General features: G+C 43.8%; 2 protein-coding genes across 6 annotated transcripts in view; one reads left to right on the top strand and one right to left on the bottom strand.

The window, feature by feature from the left end:
- Positions 1–1,034, bottom strand: part of sema5ba (sema domain, seven thrombospondin repeats (type 1 and type 1-like), transmembrane domain (TM) and short cytoplasmic domain, (semaphorin) 5Ba) — a 233,209-nt gene extending 232,175 nt beyond the window's left edge. For all 4 annotated transcript variants that reach the window (XM_029636696.2, XM_029636702.2, XM_029636710.2 and 1 more), the window contains exon 1: positions 883–1,034. The gene's annotated coding sequence lies outside the window, so the exon portion shown is untranslated. The remainder of the gene's footprint in view (positions 1–882) is intronic.
- A 1,390-nt stretch (positions 1,035–2,424) lies between these two features.
- The window catches only part of LOC115110778 (protein disulfide-isomerase A5-like), a 59,202-nt gene continuing 37,396 nt past the window's right edge, over positions 2,425–24,230 (top strand). For both annotated transcript variants that reach the window (XM_029636678.2, XM_029636683.2), the window contains exons 1-3: positions 2,425–2,531; positions 20,496–20,625; positions 22,338–22,425. In XM_029636678.2, the coding sequence (XP_029492538.1) occupies positions 2,466–2,531; positions 20,496–20,625; positions 22,338–22,425 (284 nt within the window). In that variant the 5' untranslated portion in view covers positions 2,425–2,465. The remainder of the gene's footprint in view (positions 2,532–20,495; positions 20,626–22,337; positions 22,426–24,230) is intronic.

Below are 24,230 nucleotides of genomic sequence, written 5' to 3'. Positions count from 1 at the left end.
ATATTTAACAGGTATCAGCGGGATGCCAGTAATACATCTACAATATTATTATACATCCACTATGAACTTGGCACCCATGCCGTTGCGCAAGACTAAAGAAAAAGGACAACCGGTGCAAGGTCTATTCTCCAAGCTGCATGAGTCATTTCAATGTTATTTTATGACACTACTTTTTTCATTTATTTGAGAAAAACAGACATTTCTAATCACAGGACAAAAGAGATAACGAAAGAAAGAGAAAAGCGAATGTGGAGAGTCTACTCTCTGGACCTCTGCATCTTTCTAACCTTACCCCACGGGTCCTGATTACGGACAGCACAACACAATTAAGTTTACAACAGTGGAAATGTGGCGGTAGGTTCCTGCAGCCCAAAAATGCCTCTGATCCTCCGCTGGACGTGAGTAGAAAGTAAAGCTCGAGCGGTATAAAAGACCCGCTAACTGCTCTGAATTAACATAAGATATTATGGAACAAACTACGACGCCAACAGTGCCCTCTATTCAAGGTATGATTACATTGACAAGATAGGAGGCACACAGAAATACTGTTATGTGTAAGTAACAGGATTTGTTAACTGAAACTTCTAAATCATCGCATGATAAATGATTTGGATGTAAAATGTGGAGACGGTGCTCAATATAAGCTATTCTATCAATACCTTGACAAAATAAGTGTTTTATTCCTTATCTATAACTAGCACCATTTTGGAAAATTATAATCATTCCAGAATAAAATGTTTATTGGAAAGTTAGGCTATTTGTTTATTTATTTTTTAAAGTTCAATTTAAATCGAATTACTATTGTGCCATCGCAAATATTCCAATATGACAAAGAGCCATGCAATTCAACAGTCCAATAGATACATGAAAGTGTATTCTTACCTTTGATGTTTTTTCTAACTTGTTCTAAATGTCACGCAAAGCACGAGGGCTCTCCTTGATTCTTCAGGCTTAACAGAAATCTATCTCCCTCCTCTCTCCAATGTCTCGATCAAAACGACCTACAGCTGGTTACTGCGCTCTCTCTGCGAGTTGGAAGCTACTACAAGGACCATCGCAACTCTAACCGAGAGGGGTGCGAGAGAGAGAATTTGCTATAAAAAAATGACAAGCGCATATACATACTTGGAGTATGGAGTAAAGGTTTGTGATGACCTCCCTGTGTTTCATATTAAAGACACTTCACTAACGTGATTTGTTTAATTATTATCTGGTGATGTGCAATAAATGTTATTTTACTCACAAAAACACCCCTCATTGTTCATGGTCTCCCCGGATGCTGATCTTCTATGTGAGGTTGGTACCAATATAAAGCCTGACTATTGTTGTTTTTTAAGGGAACCCTTGTTATCCTGCTTACAATGACTTTATATCTAAATCTACGGAAGTTCAAGATAATTTTCACACGAAAAAAAAACTAAAAACATTAAATGATCTCTGATGGCAGTTGACTTCAGTTTTGAAGTTTGAATAGTTTAGTTCAGTCACAGTGGTCTGACTGTAGTGGCAATTCCTGATTTCCCGACACTAGCACAGGTTGAGAGCAGTAGCCTACATGATGCGCCCACATCGAGCTGCCTTTTCAGACTTGGATCGTTGCCTGAGTTATGTTCCCATTTATTTTCAGATAAATAACATAGACCTGGAACAACTTTGCATTTAAATAGATTATGGTGTAAGGAGAGGTGCACTATAGGTTAAGAGTGTTGGGTCAGTAACCGAAAGGTTGCTGATTCAAATCCCCGAGATGACTAGGTGAAAATATGTCGCCGTTCCCTTGAGCAAGGCACTTAAACCTAATTGCTTTTGATGAAAGCATCTGGGGGCTCCTGAATGGTGCAGCGGTGTAAGGCACTACATTGTAGTACTAGAGGTGTCACCACAGACCCTGGTTCAATTCCAGGCTGCATCACAACAGCCGTGATTGGGAGTACCATATGGCGTGCACAACTAGTCCAGTGTCTTTTGGGTTGGGTTTGCCTGAGGTAAGCTGTCATCGTAAATAAGAATTTGTTCTTAAACTGACTTGTCTATTTAAATAAAGGTTACATCTGCTAAATGACCGGCATAAGTCATGGTAGAATTGCAGGAAATTAACTTTAAAACTGCCCAAAAAAGTATCCATCCCATGGCAGAATTTGTAGAATCACATGAAATTAGTTTCAAATCTGCTAAATGTTTAGAATTGGGGAAAATGTGATTTAAAAATGTCTCTACAACCCATAGCAAAATGTGAAGAATTTCAGGACATTAACTTTAAAAGCTGGGGTGGGGTCAACCAAATATCGTTGAGAGCTCTCAAAACTGTAGAAGCGCTTAAATGTCTGTGGCGAGGCCAGGGCCCATCTCTGGTAATGCGAACGGGCTATCCTCCAAAACTACATTTCCTAAGAAGCCTTGCGGGCTTCTCAAGAATCAGTGAAAAGCCCGATTGCGCGTGCGTATCCAGACGTGGCAACGGCATCATGGCTTCTTGGAACCGCTACGGGAGTAGGATGAGAGAGCTGAAAATGTACATATTCCTCTTGTTGGTAAGTTGTTTGTGCTCATTCTTTGTGTCATGTAAACAGAGACATGTTTGACTGTAAATGTTGTTCGTTTTATTTAATCTACAAAAGCCTGCTATGTATCTTTTCCTGGTCTTTGTGCAGGGAGGCAAAGTTAACAGCCCTAGCAATTTTAAATCCGAGCCTGAACCCGAGGCTTATAAATACCCCCCCCCCAAAAAAAAAAAACAAGTGAATATAGGATCTTACTATAGTTTCATATTGTTTGGTCAAAACGTGTAGATCCTCCTGAATGGATTGTCAGCACAACAGGCATCTAGTGTCCCTTTTCCGGGAATGGATATAGAATTCCTATGATGACGTAAAATTAACCTGGGTTAAAATGGGGGGGGGGGACAATTATTCCACATTCTACAATGGAACCCAATCTCAATTACATTGTTGCAGATCCCTATTCAAGTTTATATTCCTCTTTTTCTACCTAATTGTCCTGCAAACCTTGGCCGTTTGTTGTTATTCATGTGATTGCCTGGCTTCAAGGCACAGTAGTCGTTTTTTGCGCTGTCTATTTTGGGACACAGATTTTGGGAACAGAACTGATTTGGCTGAATGCGTAAATTAGCCTCCTAAATTGAACGGTTTCTTTTCTTTTGAACTGTGACAAAGACCACCCGTTGCTTTACTGTTCACCCCCCTCCCCAACAAGTTGCTATTTTTTTCCGGGGTGGGCATGGTTATGTTTGCTGAAAATGCCTTTTTGGAATCAGTTACAGACAACTAGGTGTGTAAACTATAGGTGGGGTTATTATGACTCATGGATGGGTATGTTGGCCAGTCATTTGAACATTTATTAAGATATGTCTACACTTTTATTAATATAACTACATTTATTGAGGAATGATTGCTAGAAATGCAACCTTGTTTGCTACAAATTTGACATGTTATGTTAGGCCTACATTATTTTACTTTGTTACCAACACTCATCCCTTGATTGGCTCCATAATGGCTGAATTTTGACGTCATTCCAATCACACAACTTGTGCTCATGGACCTTTCCTGTTCAGTATCCTGTTTGGTGGTTTAGTAACTGCCATGTCAAACAAAGGTGGGTACTGCTGTTGTGTAATGGCAAGCAGGGGAAATTGTGTGTGTTTTGAATTCAAGTTCTATTGTCACATGCACAAGAACAGTGAAGTGCCTAACTTGCATGTTCTACCCAACAGTGCAGTAATCAATATATAAATGCAACAAATTCATTGATTTTTACTGAGTTACAGTTCATATAAGGAAATTGGTCAATTGAAATAAATTCATTAGGCCCTAATCTATGGATTTCACATGACTGGGCAGTGGTGCAGCCATGGGTGGGTGGGCCCAACCCACTGGGTGGGCCCAACCCGTGGGCCCAACCCACTGGGAAGCCAGGTCCAGTCAATCAGAATTTGTTTTACCCCACTAAATTGCTTTATTAGACAGAAATACTCCTCAGTTTCATCAGCTGTCCAGTTGGCTAGTCTCCGATGATTCCACATGTCAAGAAGTCCAGGGCTGGTGTGGTTACATGTGGTCTGCAGTTGAGGCCGGTTAGTCGTACTGCCAAATTCTCTAAAATGACATTGGAGGTGGCTTATGGTAGAGAAATAAACATTAAATTCTCTAGTAACAGCTCTGGTGGACATCGCTGCAGTCAGCATGCCAATTGCACGCTCCCTTAATTTGAGACATCTCTGGCATTGTGTTGTGACAAAGCTGCACATTTTTAGTGGCCTTTTATTGTCCCCAGCACAAGGTGCACCTGTGTAATGATCATGCCTTTTAATCAGCTTCTTGATATGCCACACCTGTCAGGTGGATTATCTTGGTAAAGGAGAAATGCTCACTAACAGGGATGTAAACAACATTTGAGAAAAGTAAGGTTTTGCCCGTATGGAACATTTAGGTGAACTTTTATTCCAGCTCATGGGACCAACTCTTCACGTTTATATTTTTGGATCAGTGTTGTGTAGCAATATAAATAAAATAAAGCAGTAGGTCAGTCTCCCTTTAGCTGTGTGTTGAAGACTGTCCCTCTGGCGGCCCTGCCTAGCTGCCTGTCAAAGCAATTCTTTTAAGTCTCTTAATCTGTATTGAGGGACCTCCTCTTCACCTCCTATCGTGGTGGGTTGGTTGCCCACTATACCCTCTAGAGCTCTTGTTCCCTATACAGTGCACTACTTTTGACTAGGGCCCATAGGGATCTGGTCAAAAGTAGGGCACTATATAGGGAATATGGTGCCATTTGGGATGCAGTCATTGAGAGCCGTTCATCATAATCATCTCCTGAAATTAATGGTTGATAATTGAAAAGGGCCACAATAGTTTCCTCCCTGTCCGCGGTTTCATCATAGACCATTTTATCATCACTTGGGGTGTCTAAATATCAGCTAAAATGGTGTTCTTAGATGCAGTGTCCTTAGCCTCTCACACACCCGTAGTTACGTACTTATGTATGCATGTACATACAAACACATTTGCATGGTCACACATACAAACATGTAGGCCTACACAGTCACACAGAGGGACTAACACAACGTACACACACGCATTCTCTCTACTGCTGTTCGAGTCAATAATCAGAGACAAAATGGAGTGTTTGACAAACCCACTCCTGATTTGTTCTGATTAAGTGCTCACGTTAAAACAAAACTTAAAACAGGATGCTGTTTATTAAGCAGATTTGTCACGCCAGATGGTGGGTACAGCGGGCGCCGATGAGAGAGTGCGTGAGATGACCGGCTGGGTTTCTCTCTGCTGGCTGCTTAGTTAGCGTGGTATTTTTTTACACTGACGTAACGTGACACTTTTCTTTTAGATAAAGGTAGGTGGGTAGTGTTCTAATAGACTTCCTGAATGTATTCAGGCACTCGGGCGGTTTCCCAAGTGCTGCCCTATCTATTGCGCTACATATGGAATAATGTGCCATTTGGGATGCAGTTTCTGAGAGGAGAGGAGCTCCTGCACTTAGGCCTACAGTACAGACAGCTGTGTACGTCATATCTTTATTGGATATGCTGAGCTACGGCATATGTGATCAATAATGAAGGGATTTGCCATAGATTATAGTTCTGCACTAAACAGAATTAATGGGATATACCTAATATGATTTGATTTAACATAACACATCAAAGTTTATTTGTCACTTGCGCTGAATACACTGGCAATGCTTACAGTGAAGTGCTCCCTAAATTTTATCAGCATATCGATTGCGCAACCAGGGGTGGTAAAACCCTGGATCATTGTTACTCTAACTTCCGCGACGCATATAAGGCCCTGCCCCGCCCCCCTTTCGGAAAAGCTGACCACGACTCCATTTTGCTGATCCCTGCCTACAGGCAGAAACTAAAACAAGAGGCTCCCACGCTGAGGTCTGTCCAACGCTGGTCAGACCAAGCTGACTCCACACTCCAAGACTGCTTCCATCACGTGGACTGGGACATGTTTCGTATTGCGTCAGATGGAAATATTGACGAATACACTGATTCGGTGTGCGAGTTCATTAGAACGTGCGTCGAAGATGTCGTTCCCATAGCAGCGATTAAAAACATTCCCAAACCAGAAACCATGGATTGATGGCAGCATTCGCGTGAAACTGAAAGCGCGAACCACTGCTTTTAATCAGGGCAAGGTGTCTGGTAACATGTCCGAATATAAACAATGCAGCTATTCCCTCCGCGGCTATTAAACAAGCTAAGCGTCAGTACAGAGACAAAGTGGAATCTCAATTCAATGGCTCAGACACAAGAGGCATGTGGCAGGGTCTACAGTCAATCACGGACTACAAGAAGAAACCCAGCCCAGTCACGGACAAGGATGTCTTGCTCCCAGGCAGACTAAATAACTTTTTTGCCCGCTTTGAGGACAATACAGTGCCACTGACACTGCCTGCAACGAAAACATGCGGTCTCTCCTTCACTGCAGCCGAGGTGAGTAAGACATTTAAACATGTTAACCCTCGCAAGGCTGCAGGCCCAGACTGCATCCCCAGCCGCGCCCTCAGAGCATGCGCAGACCAGCTGGCCGGTGTGTTTACGGACATATTCAATCAATCCCTATACCAGTCTGCTGTTCCCACATGCTTCAAGAGGGCCACCATTGTTCCTGTTCCCAAGAAAGCTAAGGTAACTGAGCTAAACGACTACCGCCCGTAGCACTCACTTCCGTCATCATGAAGTGCTTTGAGAGACTAGTCAAGGACCATATCACCTCCACCCTACCTGACACCCTAGACCCACTCCAATTTGCTTACCGCCCAAATAGTTCCACAGACGATGCAATCTCAACCACACTGCCCTAACCCACCTGGACAAGAGGAATACCTATGTGAGAATGCTGTTCATCGACTACAGCTCGGCATTCAACACCATAGTACCCTCCAAGCTCGTCATCAAGCTCGAGACCCTGGGTCTCGACCCCGCCCTGTGCAACTGGGTACTGGACTTCCTGACGGGCCGCCCCCAGGTGGTGAGGGTAGGCAACAACATCTCCTCCCCGCTGATCCTCAACACGGGGGCCCCACAAGGGTGCGTTCTGAGCCCTCTCCTGTACTCCCTGTTCACCCACGACTGCGTGGCCACGCACGCCTCCAACTCAATCATCAAGTTTGCGGACGACACAACAGTGGTAGGCTTGATTACCAACAACGACGAGACGGCCTACAGGGAGGAGGTGAGTGCCCTCGGAGTGTGGTGTCAGGAAAATAACCTCACACTCAACGTCAACAAAACTAAGGAGATGATTGTGGACTTCAGGAAACAGCAGAGGGAACACCCCCCTATCCACATCGATGGATCAGTAGTGAAGGTAGCAAGTTTTAAGTTCCTCGGCATACACATCACAGACAAACTGAATTGGTCCACTCACACTGACAGCGTCGTGAAGAAGGCGCAGCAGCGCCTCAACCTCAGGAGGCTGAAGAAATTCGGCTTGTCACCAAAAGCACTCACAAACTTCTACAGATGCACAATCGAGAGCATCCTGGCGGGCTGTATCACCGCCTGGTACGGCAACTGCTCCGCCCTCAACCGTAAGGCTCTCCAGAGGGTAGTGAGGTCTGCACAACGCATCACCGGGGGCAAACTACCTGCCCTCCAGGACACCTACACCACCCGATGTTACAGGAAGGCCATAAAGATCATCAAGGACATCAACCACCCGAACCACTGCCTGTTCACCCCGCTATCATCCAGAAGGCGAGGTCAGTACAGGTGCATCAAAGCTGGGACCGAGAGACTGAAAAACAGCTTCTATCTCAAGGCCATCAGACTGTTAAACAGCCACCACTAACATTGAGTGGCTGCTGCCAACACACTGTCATTGACACTGACCCAACTCCAGCCACTTTAATAATGGGAATTGATGGGAAATGATGTAAATATATCACTAGCCACTTTAAACAATGCTACCTTGTATAATGTTACTTACCCTACATTATTCATCTCATATGCATACATATATACTGTACTCTAGATCATCGACTGCATTCTTATGTCACTAGCCACTTTAACTATGCCACTTTGTTTACTTTGTCTACATACTCATCTCATATGTATATACTGTACTCGATACCATCTACTGTATGCTGCTCTGTACCATCACTCATTCATATATCCTTATGTACATATTCCTTATCCCCTTACACTGTGTATAAGACAGTAGTTTTGGAATTGTTAGTTAGATTACTTGTTGGTTATCACTGCATTGTCGGAACTAGAAGCACAAGCATTTCGCTACACTCGCATTAACATCTGCTAACCATGTGTATGTGACAAATAAAATTGGATTTGATTTGCTTACAAGCCCTTAACCAACAGTGCAGTTTTTGTAAAAAAAAATGGGTATTAGGTAAACCAATAGATAAGTAAAAATGACAGTAGCAGAGGCTATATACGGGTGGTACCGGTACAGAGTCAATGGTGTACCGGTTATTTGGGCTATTTGCGGTAATATGTAGGATTAGTTAAAGTGACTATGCATAGATGATAAACAGTAGCAGCAGTGTAAAAGAGGGGTTGGTAGAGGTTTGGCGGGACACAATACATAGTCCAGGTAGCCATTTGATTAGCTGTTCAGGAGTCTTATGGCTTGGGGGTAAAAGCTGTTGAGAAGCCTTTTGGTCCTAGACTTGGCGCTCCGGTACCGCTTGCCATGTGGCAGAAGTCTATACCTGGGATGGCTAGAGTCTTTGACCATTTTTAGGGCCTTCCTCTGACACCACCTGGTATAGAGGTCCTGGATGGCAGGCAGCTTAGCCCCAGTGATGTACTGGGCTGTACGCATTACCCTCTGTAGTGCCTTGCGGTCGGAGGCTGAGCCGTTGCCGTACCAGACAGTGATGCTCTCTGTTGCAGCTGTAGAACCTTTTGAGGGTCTGAGGACCCATGCCATATCTTTTCAGTCTCCTGAGGGGGAATAGGCTTGTCATGCCCTCTTCACGACTGTCTTGGTGTGTTTGAACCATTTCTAGTTTGTTGGTGATGTAGACACCAAGGAACTTGACGCTCTCAACCTGATTCCTTCGACAAGAATGGGGGCGTGCTCGGTCCTCCTTTTCCTGTCATCCACAAGCTCCTTTGTCTTTATTGCGTTGATGGATAGGTTGTTATTCTGGCACCACCTGGTAAGTTCTCTGACCTCTAAGCTGTCTCGTTGCTGTCAGTGTTCAGGCCTACTACTGTTGTGTTGTCTGCAAACTCAATGATGGTGTTGGTTGTGCCTGGCCATGTAGTCATGGGTGAACAGGGAGTACAGGAGAGGACTGAGCTCTCGCCCCTGAGGGCTTCAGTGTTGATCAGTGTGGCATATGTGTTATCTACCCTTACCACCTGCGGGTGGCCCATCAGGATCCCAGGATCCAGTTGCAGAGGGAGGTGCTTAGTCCCAGGATCCTTAGCTTAGTGATGAGCTTTGAGGGCGCTATGGTTTTGAACACTGAGCTATAGTCAATGAATAGCATTCTCACGTAGGTGTTCCTTTTGTCCAGATGGGAAAGGGCAGTGTGGAGTGCATCATCTCTGGATCTGTTTGAGTGGTATGCAAATTGGAGTATGTCTATGGTGTCTGGGATAATGGTGTTCATGTTAGCCAGCCTTTCAAAGTATTTCATGGCTACAGACGTCAGTGCTATGTGTTGGTAGTTGTTTAGGCAGGTTACCTTAGTGTTCTTGGGCACAGGGACTGTGGTGGTCTGCTTGAAACATGTTGGTGTTAGACTCGGACAGGGAGAGTTTGAAAATGTCAGTGAAGACAATTGCCAGTTGGTCAGCGCATGCTCGGAGTACACTGCCTGGTAATCCGTCTGGCCCTGCGGCCTTGTGAATTTTGATCTGTTTAAAGGTCTTACTCACATAGGCTGTGAAGAGTGATCACACAGTCACCTGGGACAGCTGATGCTCTCATGCATGTTTCAGTGTTACCTGCCTCTGAGCATAGCAGTGATTTTTTTTTTTTTATTTTTTTTTTTTTTTAGCTCGTCTGGTAGGCTTGTCACCGGGCAGCTTGCGGCTGTGCTTCCCTTTAGTCTAATTGTTTTCAGCCACATCTGACGAGTGCCGGTGTAGTACGATTCAATCTTAGTCCTGTATTGGTGCTTTGCCTGTTTGATGGTTCGTCTGTCCTAGAGCGATTTCTTATAAGCTTCCGTGTTAGTGTCCCACTCCTTGAAGGTGGCAGCTCTACCCTTTAGCTCAGTGAGGATGTTGCCTGTAATCCATAGTTTCTGGTTGGGGTATGCACGTACTAGAGGTCGACTGATTAATCGGAATGGCCGATTTTAATTAGGGCCGATTTCAAGTTTCATAACAATCGGAAATCACTATTTGGGCACAGATTTCTTATTATATATATTTTATATACCTTTTTATTTAACTAGGCAAGTCAGTTAAATGTGGTTAACTGCCTTGTTCAGGGGCAGAACGACAGATTTTCACCTTGTCAGCTCAGGGGTTCCAATCTTGCAACCGCACATTTAACTAGTCCAACGCTCTAACCATTGCACTCCACGAGTAGCCTGCCTGTTACTCGAATGTAGTAGAAGTCAAGGTAAATTGCTAGCTAGCATTAAACTTATCTTATAAAAAACTATCAATCATAATCACTAGTTATAACTACTGATCCAGTTTAGCAGGCAATATTAACCAGGTGAAATTGTGTCATTTCTCTTGCGTTCATTGTACGCAGAGTCCGGGTATACTAATTTGCCAAAATTTTACGTAATTATGACATTGAAGGTTGTGCAATGTAACAAGAATATTTAGACTTCGGGATGCCACCCGTTAGATAAAATACCAAACGGTTCCGTATTTCACTGAAATAATAAACGTTTTGTTTTCGAAATGATAGTTTCCGGATTCGATCATATTAATGACCGGGGGGGGGGAGTTGGTTGTGTGTGTGATCGCTGTCCTGATATCCAGAAGCGCTTGATTTTGATTTTTTTTATTGCTGTTATGTTTCTCTTCCACCGTAACCCCCCCCACAGACAACAGCTGCCAGCACCATCAGTTCACAATATTCTGTGTGATATTAGTGACCTTTGTCTTTTGCACTCAGCATTACCAAATAAGATTTATTTTTCAATTCAGTGCAGAAAGGACTAATGTCAGGGTATCTTAAACCATAAGCCTTAAGTGTACAGCCGTGGCCAAAAGTTGAGAATTTTTACATTTAAGTCATTTAGCAGACGCTCTTATCCAGAGCGACTTACAAATTGGTGTGTTCACCTTATGACATCCAGTGGAACAGCCACTTTACAATAGTGCATCTAAATCTTTTAAGGGGGGTGAGAAGGATTACTTTATCCTATCCTAGGTATTCCTTAAAGAGGTGGGGTTTCAGGTGTCTCCGGAAGGTGGTGATTGACTCCGCTGTCCTGGCGTCGTGAGGGAGTTTGTTCCACCATTGGGGGGCCAGAGCAGCGAACAGTTTTGACTGGGCTGAGCGGGAACTGTACTTCCTCAGTGGTAGGGAGGCGAGCAGGCCAGAGGTGGATGAACGCAGTGCCCTTGTTTGGGTGTAGGGCCTGATCAGAGCCTGGATGTACTGAGGTGCCGTTCCCCTCACAGCTCCGTAGGCAAGCACCATGGTCTTGTAGCGGATGCGAGCTTCAACTGGAAGCCAGTGGAGAGAGCGGAGGAGCGGGGTGACGTGAGAGAACTTGGGAAGGTTGAACACCAGACGGGCTGCGGCGTTCTGGATGAGTTGTAGGGGTTTAATGGCACAGGCAGGGAGCCCAGCCAACAGCGAGTTGCAGTAATCCAGACGGGAGATGACAAGTGCCTGGATTAGGACCTGCGCCGCTTCCTGTGTGAGGCAGGGTCGTACTCTGCGGATGTTGTAGAGCATGAACCTACAGGAACGGGCCACCGCCTTGATGTTAGTTGAGAACGACAGGGTGTTGTCCAGGATCACGCCAAGGTTCTTAGCGCTCTGGGAGGAGGACACAATGGAGTTGTCAACCGTGATGGTGAGATCATGGAACGGGCAGTCCTTCCCGGGAGGAAGAGCAGCTCCGTCTTGCCGAGGTTCAGCTTGAGGTGGTGATCCGTCATCCACACTGATATGTCTGCCAGACATGCAGAGATGAGATTCGCCACCTGGTCATCAGAAGGGGGAAAGGAGAAGATTAATTGTGTGTCGTCTGCATAGCAATGATAGGAGAGACCATGTGAGGTTATGACAGAGCCAAGTGACTTGGTGTATAGCGAGAATAGGAGAGGGCCTAGAACAGAGCCCTGGGGGACGCCAGTGGTGAGGAGACAGATTCTCGCCACGCCACCTGGTAGGAGCGACCTGTCAGGTAGGACACAATCCAAGCGTGGGCCGCGCCGGAGATGCCCAGCTCGGAGAGGGTGGAGAGGAGGATCTGATGGTTCACAGTATCGAAGGCAGCCGATAGGTCTAGAAGGATGAGAGCAGAGGAGAGAGAGTTAGCTTTAGCAGTGCGGAGCGCCTCCGTGATACAGAGAAGAGCAGTCTCAGTTGAATGACTAGTCTTGAAACCTGACTGATTTGGATCAAGAAGGTCATTCTGAGAGATAGCGGGAGAGCTGGCCAAGGACGGCACGTTCAAGAGTTTTGGAGAGAAAAGAAAGAAGGGATACTGGTCTGTAGTTGTTGACATCGGAGGGATCGAGTGTAGGTTTTTTCAGAAGGGGTGCAACTCTCGCTCTCTTGAAGACTGAAGGGACGTAGCCAGCGGTCAGGGATGAGTTGATGAGCGGGGTGAGGTAAGGGAGAAGGTCTCTGGAAATGGTCTGGTGAAGAGAGGAGGGGATAGGGTCAAGCGGGCAGGTTGTTGGGCGGCCGGCCGTCACAAGACGCGAGATTTCATCTGGAGAGCGAGGGGAGAAAGAGGTCAGAGCACAGGGTAGGGCAGTGTGAGCAGAACCAGCGGTGTCGTTTGACTTAGCAAACGAGGATCGGATGTCGTCGACCTTCTTTTCAAAATGGTTGACGAAGTCATCTGCAGAGAGGGAGGGGGGGGAGGATTCAGGAGGGAGGAGAAGGTGGCAAAGAGCTTCCTAGGGTTAGAGGCAGATGCTTGGAATTTAGAGTGGTAGAAAGTGGCTTTAGCAGCAGAGACAGAAGAGGAGGGAGTGAAAGGATGCCAGGTCCGCAGGGAGGAGAGTTTTCCTCCATTTCCGCTCGGCTGCCCGGAGCCCTGTTCTGTGAGCTTGCAATGAGTCGTCGAGCCACTGAACAGGAGGGGAGGACCGAGCCGGCCTGGAGGATAGGGGACATAGAGAATCAAGGGATGCAGAAAGGGAGGAGAGGAGGGTTGAGGAGGCAGAATCAGGAGATAGGTTGGAGAAGGTTTGAGCAGAGGGAAGAGATGATAGGATGGAAGAGGAGAGAGTAGCGGGGGAGAGAGAGCGAAGATTGGGACGGCGCGATACCATCCGAGTAGGGGCAGTGTGGGAAGTGTTGGATGAGAGCAAGAGGGAAAAGGATACAAGGTAGTGGTCGGAGACTTGGAGGAGTTGCAGTGAGGTTAGTGGAAGAACAGCATCTAGTAAAGATGAGGTCGAGCGTATTGTCTGCCTTGTGAGTAGGGGGAAGGTGAGAGGGTGAGGTCAAAAGAGGAGAGGAGTGGAAAGAAGGAGGCAGAGAGGAATGAGTCAAAGGTAGACGTGGGGGAGGTTAAAGTCGCCCAGAACTGTGAGAGGTGAGCCATCCTCAGGAAAGGAGCTTATCAAGGCATCAAGCTCATTGATGAACTCTCCGAGGGAACCTGGAGGGCGATAAATGATAAGGATGTTAAGCTTGAAAGGGCTGGTAACTGTGACAGCATGGAATTCAAAGGAGGCGATAGACAGATGGGTAAGGGGAGAAAGAGAGAATGACCACTTGGGAGAGATGAGGATCCCGGTGCCACCACCCCGCTGACCAGAAGCTCTCGGGGTGTGCGAGAACACGTGGGCGGACGAAGAGAGAGCAGTAGGAGTAGCAGTGTTATCTGTGGTGATCCATGTTTCCGTCAGTGCCAAGAAGTCGAGGGACTGGAGGGAGGCATAGGCTGAGATGAACTCTGCCTTGTTGGCCGCAGATCGGCAGTTCCAGAGGCTACCGGAGACCTGGAACTCCACGTGGGTCGTGCGCGCTGGGACCACCAGATTAGGGTGGCTGCGGCCACGCGGTGTGGAGCGTTTGTATGGTCTGTGCAGAGAGGAGAGAACAGGGATAGACAGACACATAGTTGACAGGCTACAGAAGAGGCTACGCTAATGCAAAGGAGATTGGAATGACAAGTGGACTACACGTCACAAATGTTCAGAAAGTTAAGCTTACGTAGCAAGAATCTTATTGACTAAAATGATACAGTACTGCTGAAGTAGGCTAGCTGGCAGTGGCTGCGTTGTTGACTTTGTAGGCTAGCTGGCAGTGGCTGCGTTGTTGACACTACACTAATCAAGTCGTTCCGTTGAGTGTGATAGTTTCTACAGTGCTGCTATTCGGGGGCTAGCTGGCTAGCTAGCAGTGTTGATTACGTTACGTTGCGTTAAAAGAACGACAATAGCTGGCTAGCTAACCTAGAAAATCGCTCTAGACTACACAATTATCTTTGATACAAAGACTGCTATGTAGCTAGCTACGATCAAACAAATCAAACCGTTGTACTGAAATGAAAATGTGATACTACCTGTGGAGCGAAGCGGAATGCGACCGTGTTGTTGAGTGCGGAAGTTCTATTCGGTAGACGTTGGCTAGCTGTTGGCTAGCTAGCAGTGTCTCCTACGTTAAGGACGACAAATAGCTGGCTAGCTAACCTCTGTAAATTAAGATAATCACTCTAAGACTACACACTCTAAACTACACAATTATCTTGGATACGAAGACAGCAAAGACAACTATGTAGCTAGCTAACACTACACTAATCAAGTCGTTCAGTTGAGTGTAATAGTTTTTACAGTGCTGCTATTCGGTAGACGGTGGACGTTTGCTAGCTGGCTAGCTGCTGGGCAGATAGCAGTGTAGACTACGTTAGGACGACGAAATGCCATAATTACGCAATTATCTTTGATACAAAGACGGCTATGTAGCTAGCTAAGAAGAAATTGCTAAGATTAGACAAATCAAACCGTTGTACTATAATGAAATGTAATGAAATGTAATGAAAAGTTCTACTACCTGCGGACCGAAGTGTGGATGCGACCGCTCGCTCCAACCCGGAAGTAATGTCAGAGAATGACACAAATATTAATTTCCACAAAGTTTGCTGCTTCAGTGTCTTTAGATATTTTTGTCAGATGTTACTATGGAATACTGAAGTATAATTAAAAGCATTTCATAAGTGCCAAAGGCTATTGACAATTACATGAAGTTGCTGCAAAGAGTCAATATTTGCAGTGTTGACCCTTCTTTTTCAAGACCTCTGCAATCTGCCCTGGCATGCTGTCAATTAACTTCTGGGCCACATCCTGACTGATGGCAGCCCATTCTTGCATAATCAATCACCTTTGCCTTATGGCAAGGTTCTCCATTCTGGAAAAGGCATTGGTCGTCACCAAACTGTTCCTGGATGGTTGGGAGAAGTTGCGCTCGGAGGATGTGTTGGTACCATTCTTCAGGGAGTTGCAACACGAAAGTCAGAAATAGCGATATAATATGCTTTACCTTCTGAAGATCTTCTGTTGGGACTCAATGGTCCCAGTTACATTACAAATGGTCATTTTGTTCGATAATGTTTTTAAATATTTTTTTTATATCCATAACTCAGTTTAGCTGGTGCGGTTCAGTCAATAATCCACTTGGTTTCCCTACAAAATGAATCCCAAATGTTACCAATGAACTTATCCAAACAAGTCGATCAACATTTTATAATCAAACCTTAGGTACCCTAATACGCAAATAAACAATAAAATTTAAGACAATCATTGTCTTTACCGGAGAAAAATACCAAAGAACGCGCTCTCATTCATGTGCTTGGAAACACTACAGCCAAAATGGGAGTCTCCTAAAACGACCATTTCTGGCTAATTAAAATAAAATAAAAAATCAGCCTAAAGCTCTAAAGACGTCTAGTGGAAGCCCTAGGAACTGCAATCGGGCACGATTTCGCCCTGTTATAAAAGTGCCAGCCATTGAAATCAGTCGTAGGATGAGATGTTTTATTTAAAAAATATATATTATGTGGGGATGGTTTGTCCGGTTTCGCCTGCCATTTCAGTTCTGTTATACTCGCAGACATTGTTTTAGGAACTTTAGTTTTCTATCCAAATCTACCAATTAAATGCATATCCTAGCTTCTGGGCCTGAGTAGCAGGCAGTTTACTTTGGGCACGCTTTTCATCCGGACTTCAAAATACCGCCCCTTATCCCAAAGAAGTTAACGAGAGAATCACTGACATGATGTTTTTTTTTTTTTTTTTTTGTCAGGGCTGAAATGCAGTGGAAATGTATTTTGGGGATTCTGTTCATTTGCATGGCAAAGATGGACTTTGCAATTCATCTGATCACTCTTCATAACATTCTGGAGTTTATGGAAATTGCCATCATACAAACTGAAGCAGCAGACTGAAAATTAATATTTGTCATTCTCAACTTTTGGCCATGACTGTATGGGCAATTCCATGGTAAGAGTGATGCTGAGACTCCTGATTTGTCACTTTAAAATGTGTCAGACAACCAATGATTAGTGGACATTGTTAAAAGGAATCCTTGTGCATCGAGTTGTATGGTGTAAATTTGCACTCAATGGTTTTGGTTTGACATCCATTTTAAAGTGAAAGCGTCTCGGCTTCACTGTTGCTGTGGAATTGCCCAAATGCAAACGAAAACAACGTGATTTGGTGAATCATAGTGTAGCAATAGGCTTAGTTTGAGTTGTGCATTGTGTGGTAAAGGGAGTAGGTATATCTTCAGAAACATGATACATGTGTTCAGCTTCAAACACTCACCAGAAAGAAATATACAAATTAGAGGTCGACCAATTATGATTTTTCAACGCCGATACCGATTATTGGAGGACAAAAAGCCAATGGCGATTTAAAAATGTATTATACTGTATATACACTTGTAATAATGACAATTGCAACAATACTGAATGAACACTTTTATTTAAACTTAATATAATACATATGGGCTTTTGGCTGGGTGTTCAGGTGATTCCACAGGTTGGTATTTTTTATTTAGCCGTTGCTGACCCCATGCTTACATCTTTATCACAAATAAGACACCTTGCTTTCCCTGGTACCAATTCCATGTAATAGTCCCACACTGGTGCTCTGCTTTTCTCTGCCATCTGTAAAACACACAGCTCTGAAGTGACAATGATACTGAAGTCTGCTTAGGAGACCTACTCAACTGTTTGAATAAAAATAAAGTTACCTGTGATGAATGTTGAACAAAAACTAATTTCTATATGCAGGATATCCTATTTTAATAATGGACATGGTAAGAATTGACTACCAAAGTGCGAGTCATAATTCCCATGACACCTAGCAAAATCCAAAAAGCGGTTCCTTCATTTATTCCATAGGATATTTTTTAGATTCACTTAAAATAAGGTCTGTTTCGTGTAGGCTTACACCACCTTGCCAATTTTATAACTGTAGATATCCATAGGACAAGGTAACTCTCATCAATATTGGCTAAATAAGCTAATTTTTTTTGTTGTAGAGGATTTATGAAAATATTTTGACAAACGTTACCTTATCCTAGTGAGATTAAACCGCCTTTGCACGAAACACACCTTGAAGTAGATGAAGATATTCTCTATGGAAGACATGAACGGTAAAATAACGAAGGAAACCCTTTCAAGTTCAGCTGCAAGTTATTACAGGAATTATAACGCGCCAACTATTTATCTCTAAACCATATAACTGACTATTACGAGCCTGCTGCTGCCTACCACCCCTCAGTCAGACTGCTCTATCAAATCATAGACTTAATTATAATGGGCTCGTATTTCTGTGTTAGTGTCCGGCTTTGACCTATCACCTTAAACAATGTTTATTCCGTTCCGTATTTTATCTAACGGGTGGCATCCATGAGTCTAAATATACCTTTTACATTGCACAACCTTCAATGTTATGTCATAATTATGTAAAATTCTGGCAAGTTAGTTTGCAAAGAGCCAGGCTGCCCAAACTGTTGCATAAACCCTGACTGCGTGCAATGAACGCAAGAGTGACACAATTTCACCTGGTTAATATTGCCTGCTAACCTGGATTTATTTGAGCTAAATATGCAGGTTGAAAAATATATACTTGTGTATTGATTTTAAGAAAGGCATTGATGTTTATGGTTAAGTACACATTGGAGCAACGACAGTCGTTTTTGCTAGTTAGCAACTTGGCTTACTGCTTTCGCGTAACGGGTAGGCTCCTCATGAGGCAGATGGTTAGAGCGTTGGACTAGTTAACTGTAAGGTTGCAAGATTGGTTCCCCGGGCTGACAAGGTAAAAATCTGTAGTTCTGCCTCGTTCCTAGGCCGTCATTGAAAATAAACAGACTTGCCTAGTTAAATAGAGGTGTAAAAGAAATCTGCACCCAAAAATTCAGATTTCCGATTGTTATGAGAACTTAATCAGCCATTCCGATTAATCAGTCTACCTCTAATACAAATGCATAAAAAGGTAATTGTCTTATAACCAACCACATGAAATAAGTGCCTGACATCCAAGGGGACTTAACATTTTCTTCCCCTCATTACTTTCTCTGCTCACTAGAACATCCCTGAGGCTATGGACATGAGCTAGGCCTTTTTACCTCTTCAGCTGTGGATGATTAGCTGCCTAGCATGCAGTGTATTCCCCCTGTCTGTTCTGTCTCCATCGATTGGAGGTCTAATCTCTAGTCTGAGACAGTCCTCCTGCTGTTCACTAGATGTTGCTAATATAACGGAGGTGTGTGGGAGGGGGGGGGTTGCGGAAGTAGACCGTCATTAGGATGCTGCTCACATTGACACGGGACAGTGACATTATGTCATGTAGCCTTAGCCAAGGAGTAGGTACCTAGGTAAAGAAACCAACCAATGCACTGATTTCCCAGCCATTGTTCCAGTATTGGCTGCCTGTCAGCTGTCAGGGCATGTGATGCGTGAGCGGCGAGCACTACAAGGTCAATGTTCCAGGAAAGGTTTTTGCAAATCTTCTACTCGTTCTGTGTAACTCCATCCATGCTGAGGTCTGTCCTTCCTCGCCTCCGCATCCTCTCCCAACCTCACATTTGCCACTCTCCATAGTGCTGCTTTCATTTCACCATACCACTATGCTGTCCATCAATTTCCTGTGAATGTAATTGTGCTCTTTGTACGTTTTCACTCTTATCTTCTCAACAATATGCGCTATGCACACCCACTCTAAGTCCGCAAATGAGCCTGGAGAAATGTGATCGTGTGGGGGAGAAATCATCACCAGCCTTTCCTACGTTTCTAAAGGGTCTAATGTTAATGTAGTTGTGAAATAAGCCTGCTCTGCCTCAGCAGCTGAAGGCAGCTCTTGAACTATCAAATAGCTGAGGACTGACTCATTCTCACACTCAATCGTCAATATCAGTTATGTCCCTTGTCTTAACTTTTTTTTTTTGCATACAGTTGTTGCTTTCTGAGCACTCCTCTACAATGTGTGTGTCCCTCGGGATGGTTGAGATAATGTAGGCTAACATGTTTAGCATGAGGTTGTAAGCAACAAATATTTCCCAGGACATAGACACATCTGATATGGGCAGAAAGCTTAAATTCTTGTTAATCTGCACTGTCCAATTTACAGTGAAATAATACCATGCTATTGTTTGAGTAACGTGTACAATTATGAACTTAAATGTATTAATAAACCAATTAGGCACATTTGGTGTCTTGATACATTTTGAACAGGTTATGCAATGATTCATTGGGTCAGTCTAAAATTGTGCACATGCACTACTGCCATCTAGTGTCCAGAATCTAAATTGTCTAAGCTGGATAATACATTATGGCCTTTCTCATTTCAAAGATGGTACAAAAAAAATGCACTCCCCCCCCTTTATTTTTTTTTACCAGATCTGTGTTCTACATTAGTTTCACATTTCCACACTTCAGTGTTTCCTTTTCAAATAGTATCTAGAATATGCATATCCTTGCTTCAGGTCCTGAGCTACAGGCAGTTAGATTTGGGTATGTCATTTTAGGCAAAAATGTTAAAGGGTCTGATTCTTAAACTTAAGGTAAAATATTTAAACTCAAAACTACTATTTTCATATTCACATATGTTGTACCTTAGACTCTATTTTACATAATCTAATGTGTTTGTTGTGCCCACCATTGAGACCCTCAGTCACACACAATGCGATGGCTCAGTCTGTTTCACCTGATGCTGACCACCATAGGGTTTTGTTTCGCACATGAGGTGTCTGGCATCTCATATCACAAAAACGACCGTTCTTCTGCACTGAAGCATCCAATGTGTGAGTTATTCTGAATGAGTCTGCCTCTGAAATAATACAGTGAATGAATAAAATGGTATCTGTCTGCAGGTGTGCCTGGCGTCTGTGCTGCAGGCGGCGGTGAAGGTCTCTCCTCTGATAGAGAAGGTCAGCGACCACAAGGACTTAAAGAAGCTCCTGAGGACCCGATCTAATGTCCTGGTGCTCTACACTAAGTCAGGTGGGTTAGAACCAATGTCCTGGTGCTGTACACCAAGTCAGTCCTGTCAGGTGAGTTAGTGGGTGTACTTTAGGCCTTTGTAGACTGGCACAAAAAAAAAAAATCTGTATTCATAAAGCCTCTCAGAATAAGAGTGCTGATTTTAGGATCACCTCCATGTAATCTTATTCATTATTTAGGCTAAAGTGATCCTAGATCAGCACTACTGAGACGCTTCGTGAATATGCTCCCCAAGCTGCCTTTTTCACTGTAAATGACCTCTTAAAGGTGTTCTTATCTGACAATCCGTCATTTATAATGGTAAATGAATAACATTGGAAGGGCAGTGGTTATGCATCACACTGCTTGTTTATAATGACCTGCAGCTTATCTTGTTCTCTTCTATTCCCTGGAGTTGGAAGTGCTACATAGAACAGTGTACTGAACAGAAAGACTCCCAAAAGCTCAATGTGATCAAATGAAGCCATGAAACTACATTCACTGACAGCCATTAGGGAAATCACCCTCTTGCATTTAATTACATTTTCATTAGCATATTTCAGGCCAGAAAGTGCAGTGTGCGTACAGTACATGCTGATCATAAACAATCTACGTCTCAAGGCCCCACCACTCCCATGAATTTTGTGTCGTGTGTGTGTGTACGACTTCATAATTCAGCCAGTGTTAGGTCATTGGATAAGACTTGCACGTATCGAACGTCACACTGGGATTGATTGCTTGCCATTCCTGTTGCGTTCTGGCATTCTCCGAAGGGAAGGTTTAGGAATGTTTACTCACTTCATTTCCTGCTGTCAGATCCTCTCCCTGACCGTCACTGGTGCATTACTTGGTTCCTTCACAAGAGGGGCCCAAAAAGCTCCAGAAGTATCTGTGACAGACAATAAGTGTTCCGGTGCTTCCCATCTGCCCATCAACTTTTGAGACACAACCACCAACTTGAGGAAAAGTCTCTAGTAACTTGAATCTGCAAGCAATTTGAACTCAACATATATGGTGATATAACATCAATGCCCAATGTTTGTATTACCACCAACCAACCTGGTGTGATTCAGGACCTCCAGATGACCATGGCGATGCCCCAAAATGTACAATCGAGGTGTCCAACAATACTATAAATGTTAAAGGGGTTGTGAAATGTATGTATTGTTGTGCAACAGAGACGGAAGAATCAGTGTGCTTGCTTCTCTGAATCCACGTTGTATCTCAAACGACATTGTGTAATGCAGTTTATTATTTGATGGTTTCTCACTAGGCCTTGGACTGATGTGTTTATGATTTTTATAACATGGTGGAAGTAGTTTAGTGACGACTCTGTTAGGTGATGTGTGAATCGTATGCTCTCCCAGAGACTAGGTCTATTGAAGTAACACTAGGTTAATGTTCATGGATACAGTACCCTTGTGTGATTGCTGTTTGAGTTCATAGTCCATGTTTTTAGTGTTATGACCTCTGACTCCAACCGTCATTGAATTCTAACTAGGGTTTCAAAATTCCATAAACTTTCCCAGGTTTTCCTTTAACCCTGGTTGGAAGTTTCCCGGGTTCTGTAAGGAATAGGCAGGAAATCTAGAATCCTACAACCATGATTTTGAGAGAATTAGAATATTATAACCAGTTTACTGTGTATCATAAGGTGACTTGAGTAGTAAAACTGAATTGTGTTTTGTGAAATATAGGTCTAACTCCACCCCTCTTATCGTGTGTGTAAACAGCTACCTCCGGGGACTCTAAGTTCAAGCTGCTGTCTGACGTGGCCCAGGTCGTCAAAGGACAGGGCACCATCGCCTGGGTCAACTGTGGGTAAGTAAATGATTGGTTGATGGCATGCATTAATACATTAGTCAATTTGTCACACATGTTGTACAGTATATTGTAGTGATTTTCAATAATAAATCAATACCTATTATTAAATAACTTCAAATTAATATTAAGAAAAACCTTAAGCATTCCTGTACAGTTATAGATAACACGTGGCTGTCTAAGGCACTGCATCTCAGTGCAAGACGTCACTACAGTCCCTGGTTCAAATCCAGGCTGTATAACATCCGGTTGTGATTGGGAGTCCCATAGGGTGGCACACGATTAACCCAGCATCGCCGGGGTAGGCAATCATTGTAAATAAGAAATTAACTGACTTGCCAAGTTAAATAAAGGTTACACACACCACACTGACCAAAAAGTTATTTTGTTGGCATTTATGCATGTTCCCATTACCAGTAAAACGTAATCAAAAACCTATTTCTTTCACTTACTTACTGTGCTGTTATGTTCAGGCTCAGCCAGAATTTCATCATGCATGTCAAGCAGTGAAGTTTCAGCTCTGCCTCTTCCTCGGTGCTCACTGTGTCCATTTTCAGTTGTGAAGCTAATAGCAGTGATGCTATTTAACTCTGGTAGGGCAACATCTGAAATGGCGCACTTGGTAGTGTGTACCAGTGCTCGACAAGTCGGCGAAAGCCAACATCACCCATGACCGAACGGTTGATTGTCAAGGGCAATGAATTCCATTATCTTGGCTTTAATGGATTTTGCCTTTGAGTTGTCTCGCTGAAGTTATTTTTCAAATGACTGCTCGACTTGTTGACTGCTTGATCCACACAGCAGACATTGTGGGTTAGGAATGCGTCATGTACCTACGTTATGGGTATGGCTGTCAGCTTTGACATCGACGCTAAACTAGACATCGGGCCAATGCCGATGTTGGCATTTTTAGCTAATATCGTCTGATCCCGATAAGTTCACTGATATATTGTGCATCCCTAGTATATAGCTTCTAAAAGATTTCCAAGAAGCGTTTTAGGTTAGGAAAAATGTACAAGTCACGTACATTATGTCCCATTTATGCTTCTGAATAACATTTTAGATGAGTAAAATGCTGTGGCATTCCTCCCAGCTCAGATGTATAGCTATAGGAAGGAAGTTGTGAAACCCTCTTTATATGGCTGCCTTGTAATAGCACAGTCAGACAGGCCTGGACTAAGTCATCGATAGCAGCTATTGAAGCCTAGGCCAGCTGAATGCGCTCTTGTCAAATCTCTTTCAACCCATGCCATCTCCCTCTCCCTGGCATGTCCTCCTGAAGTCACAGTTGAGATTGGAGAATAGATATGCTCATTAAAATAGGGAGTCTCTTTCTCCATGCTGAGGGCTCTATGGCAGATTGAAATAAGGACCCTACATTTGTGTGTTGTCCGTATGACTATGAATGAGTTATAGGCACTGTTCGGAAGAACACGCTTTCCCGTATCTGTCTTCCTGAAGCCCATTCAATAGACCTGTCGGGGCAGATGAACCATTTGAAACTAAGTCTCTGAAAGTGTTCATACTGGGAGGATCCACCACGGTCCCAAGACTCGCACTAGAATTGTTTTCCTTAAACATTTCTTTCACTTCCCCCCCCCTGCGTGATCTGACCTCTACCCTTCATGATTTCCTTCCATTTTGTCTTTTTTTTTTTTCAATCTGTCAACCTCAACTACATGAGCCATTTTTTTTTTTCTAGGGGAGAAAAGTCTTAACAGAACTACAAAAGAATAAAGATCACCCCTCTGACACCTACCACTTAAAGCATCCCTCAAAGTTTCTCTCAAACCTGTCCAAGATGG

The sequence above is a fragment of the Oncorhynchus nerka genome, linkage group LG3 (genome assembly GCF_034236695.1).
Source record: "Oncorhynchus nerka isolate Pitt River linkage group LG3, Oner_Uvic_2.0, whole genome shotgun sequence".
Classification (NCBI taxonomy): domain Eukaryota; kingdom Metazoa; phylum Chordata; class Actinopteri; order Salmoniformes; family Salmonidae; genus Oncorhynchus; species Oncorhynchus nerka.
Note: the sequence above shows the minus strand (reverse complement) of the source record. Positions and strands in the feature narration are given on the sequence as shown.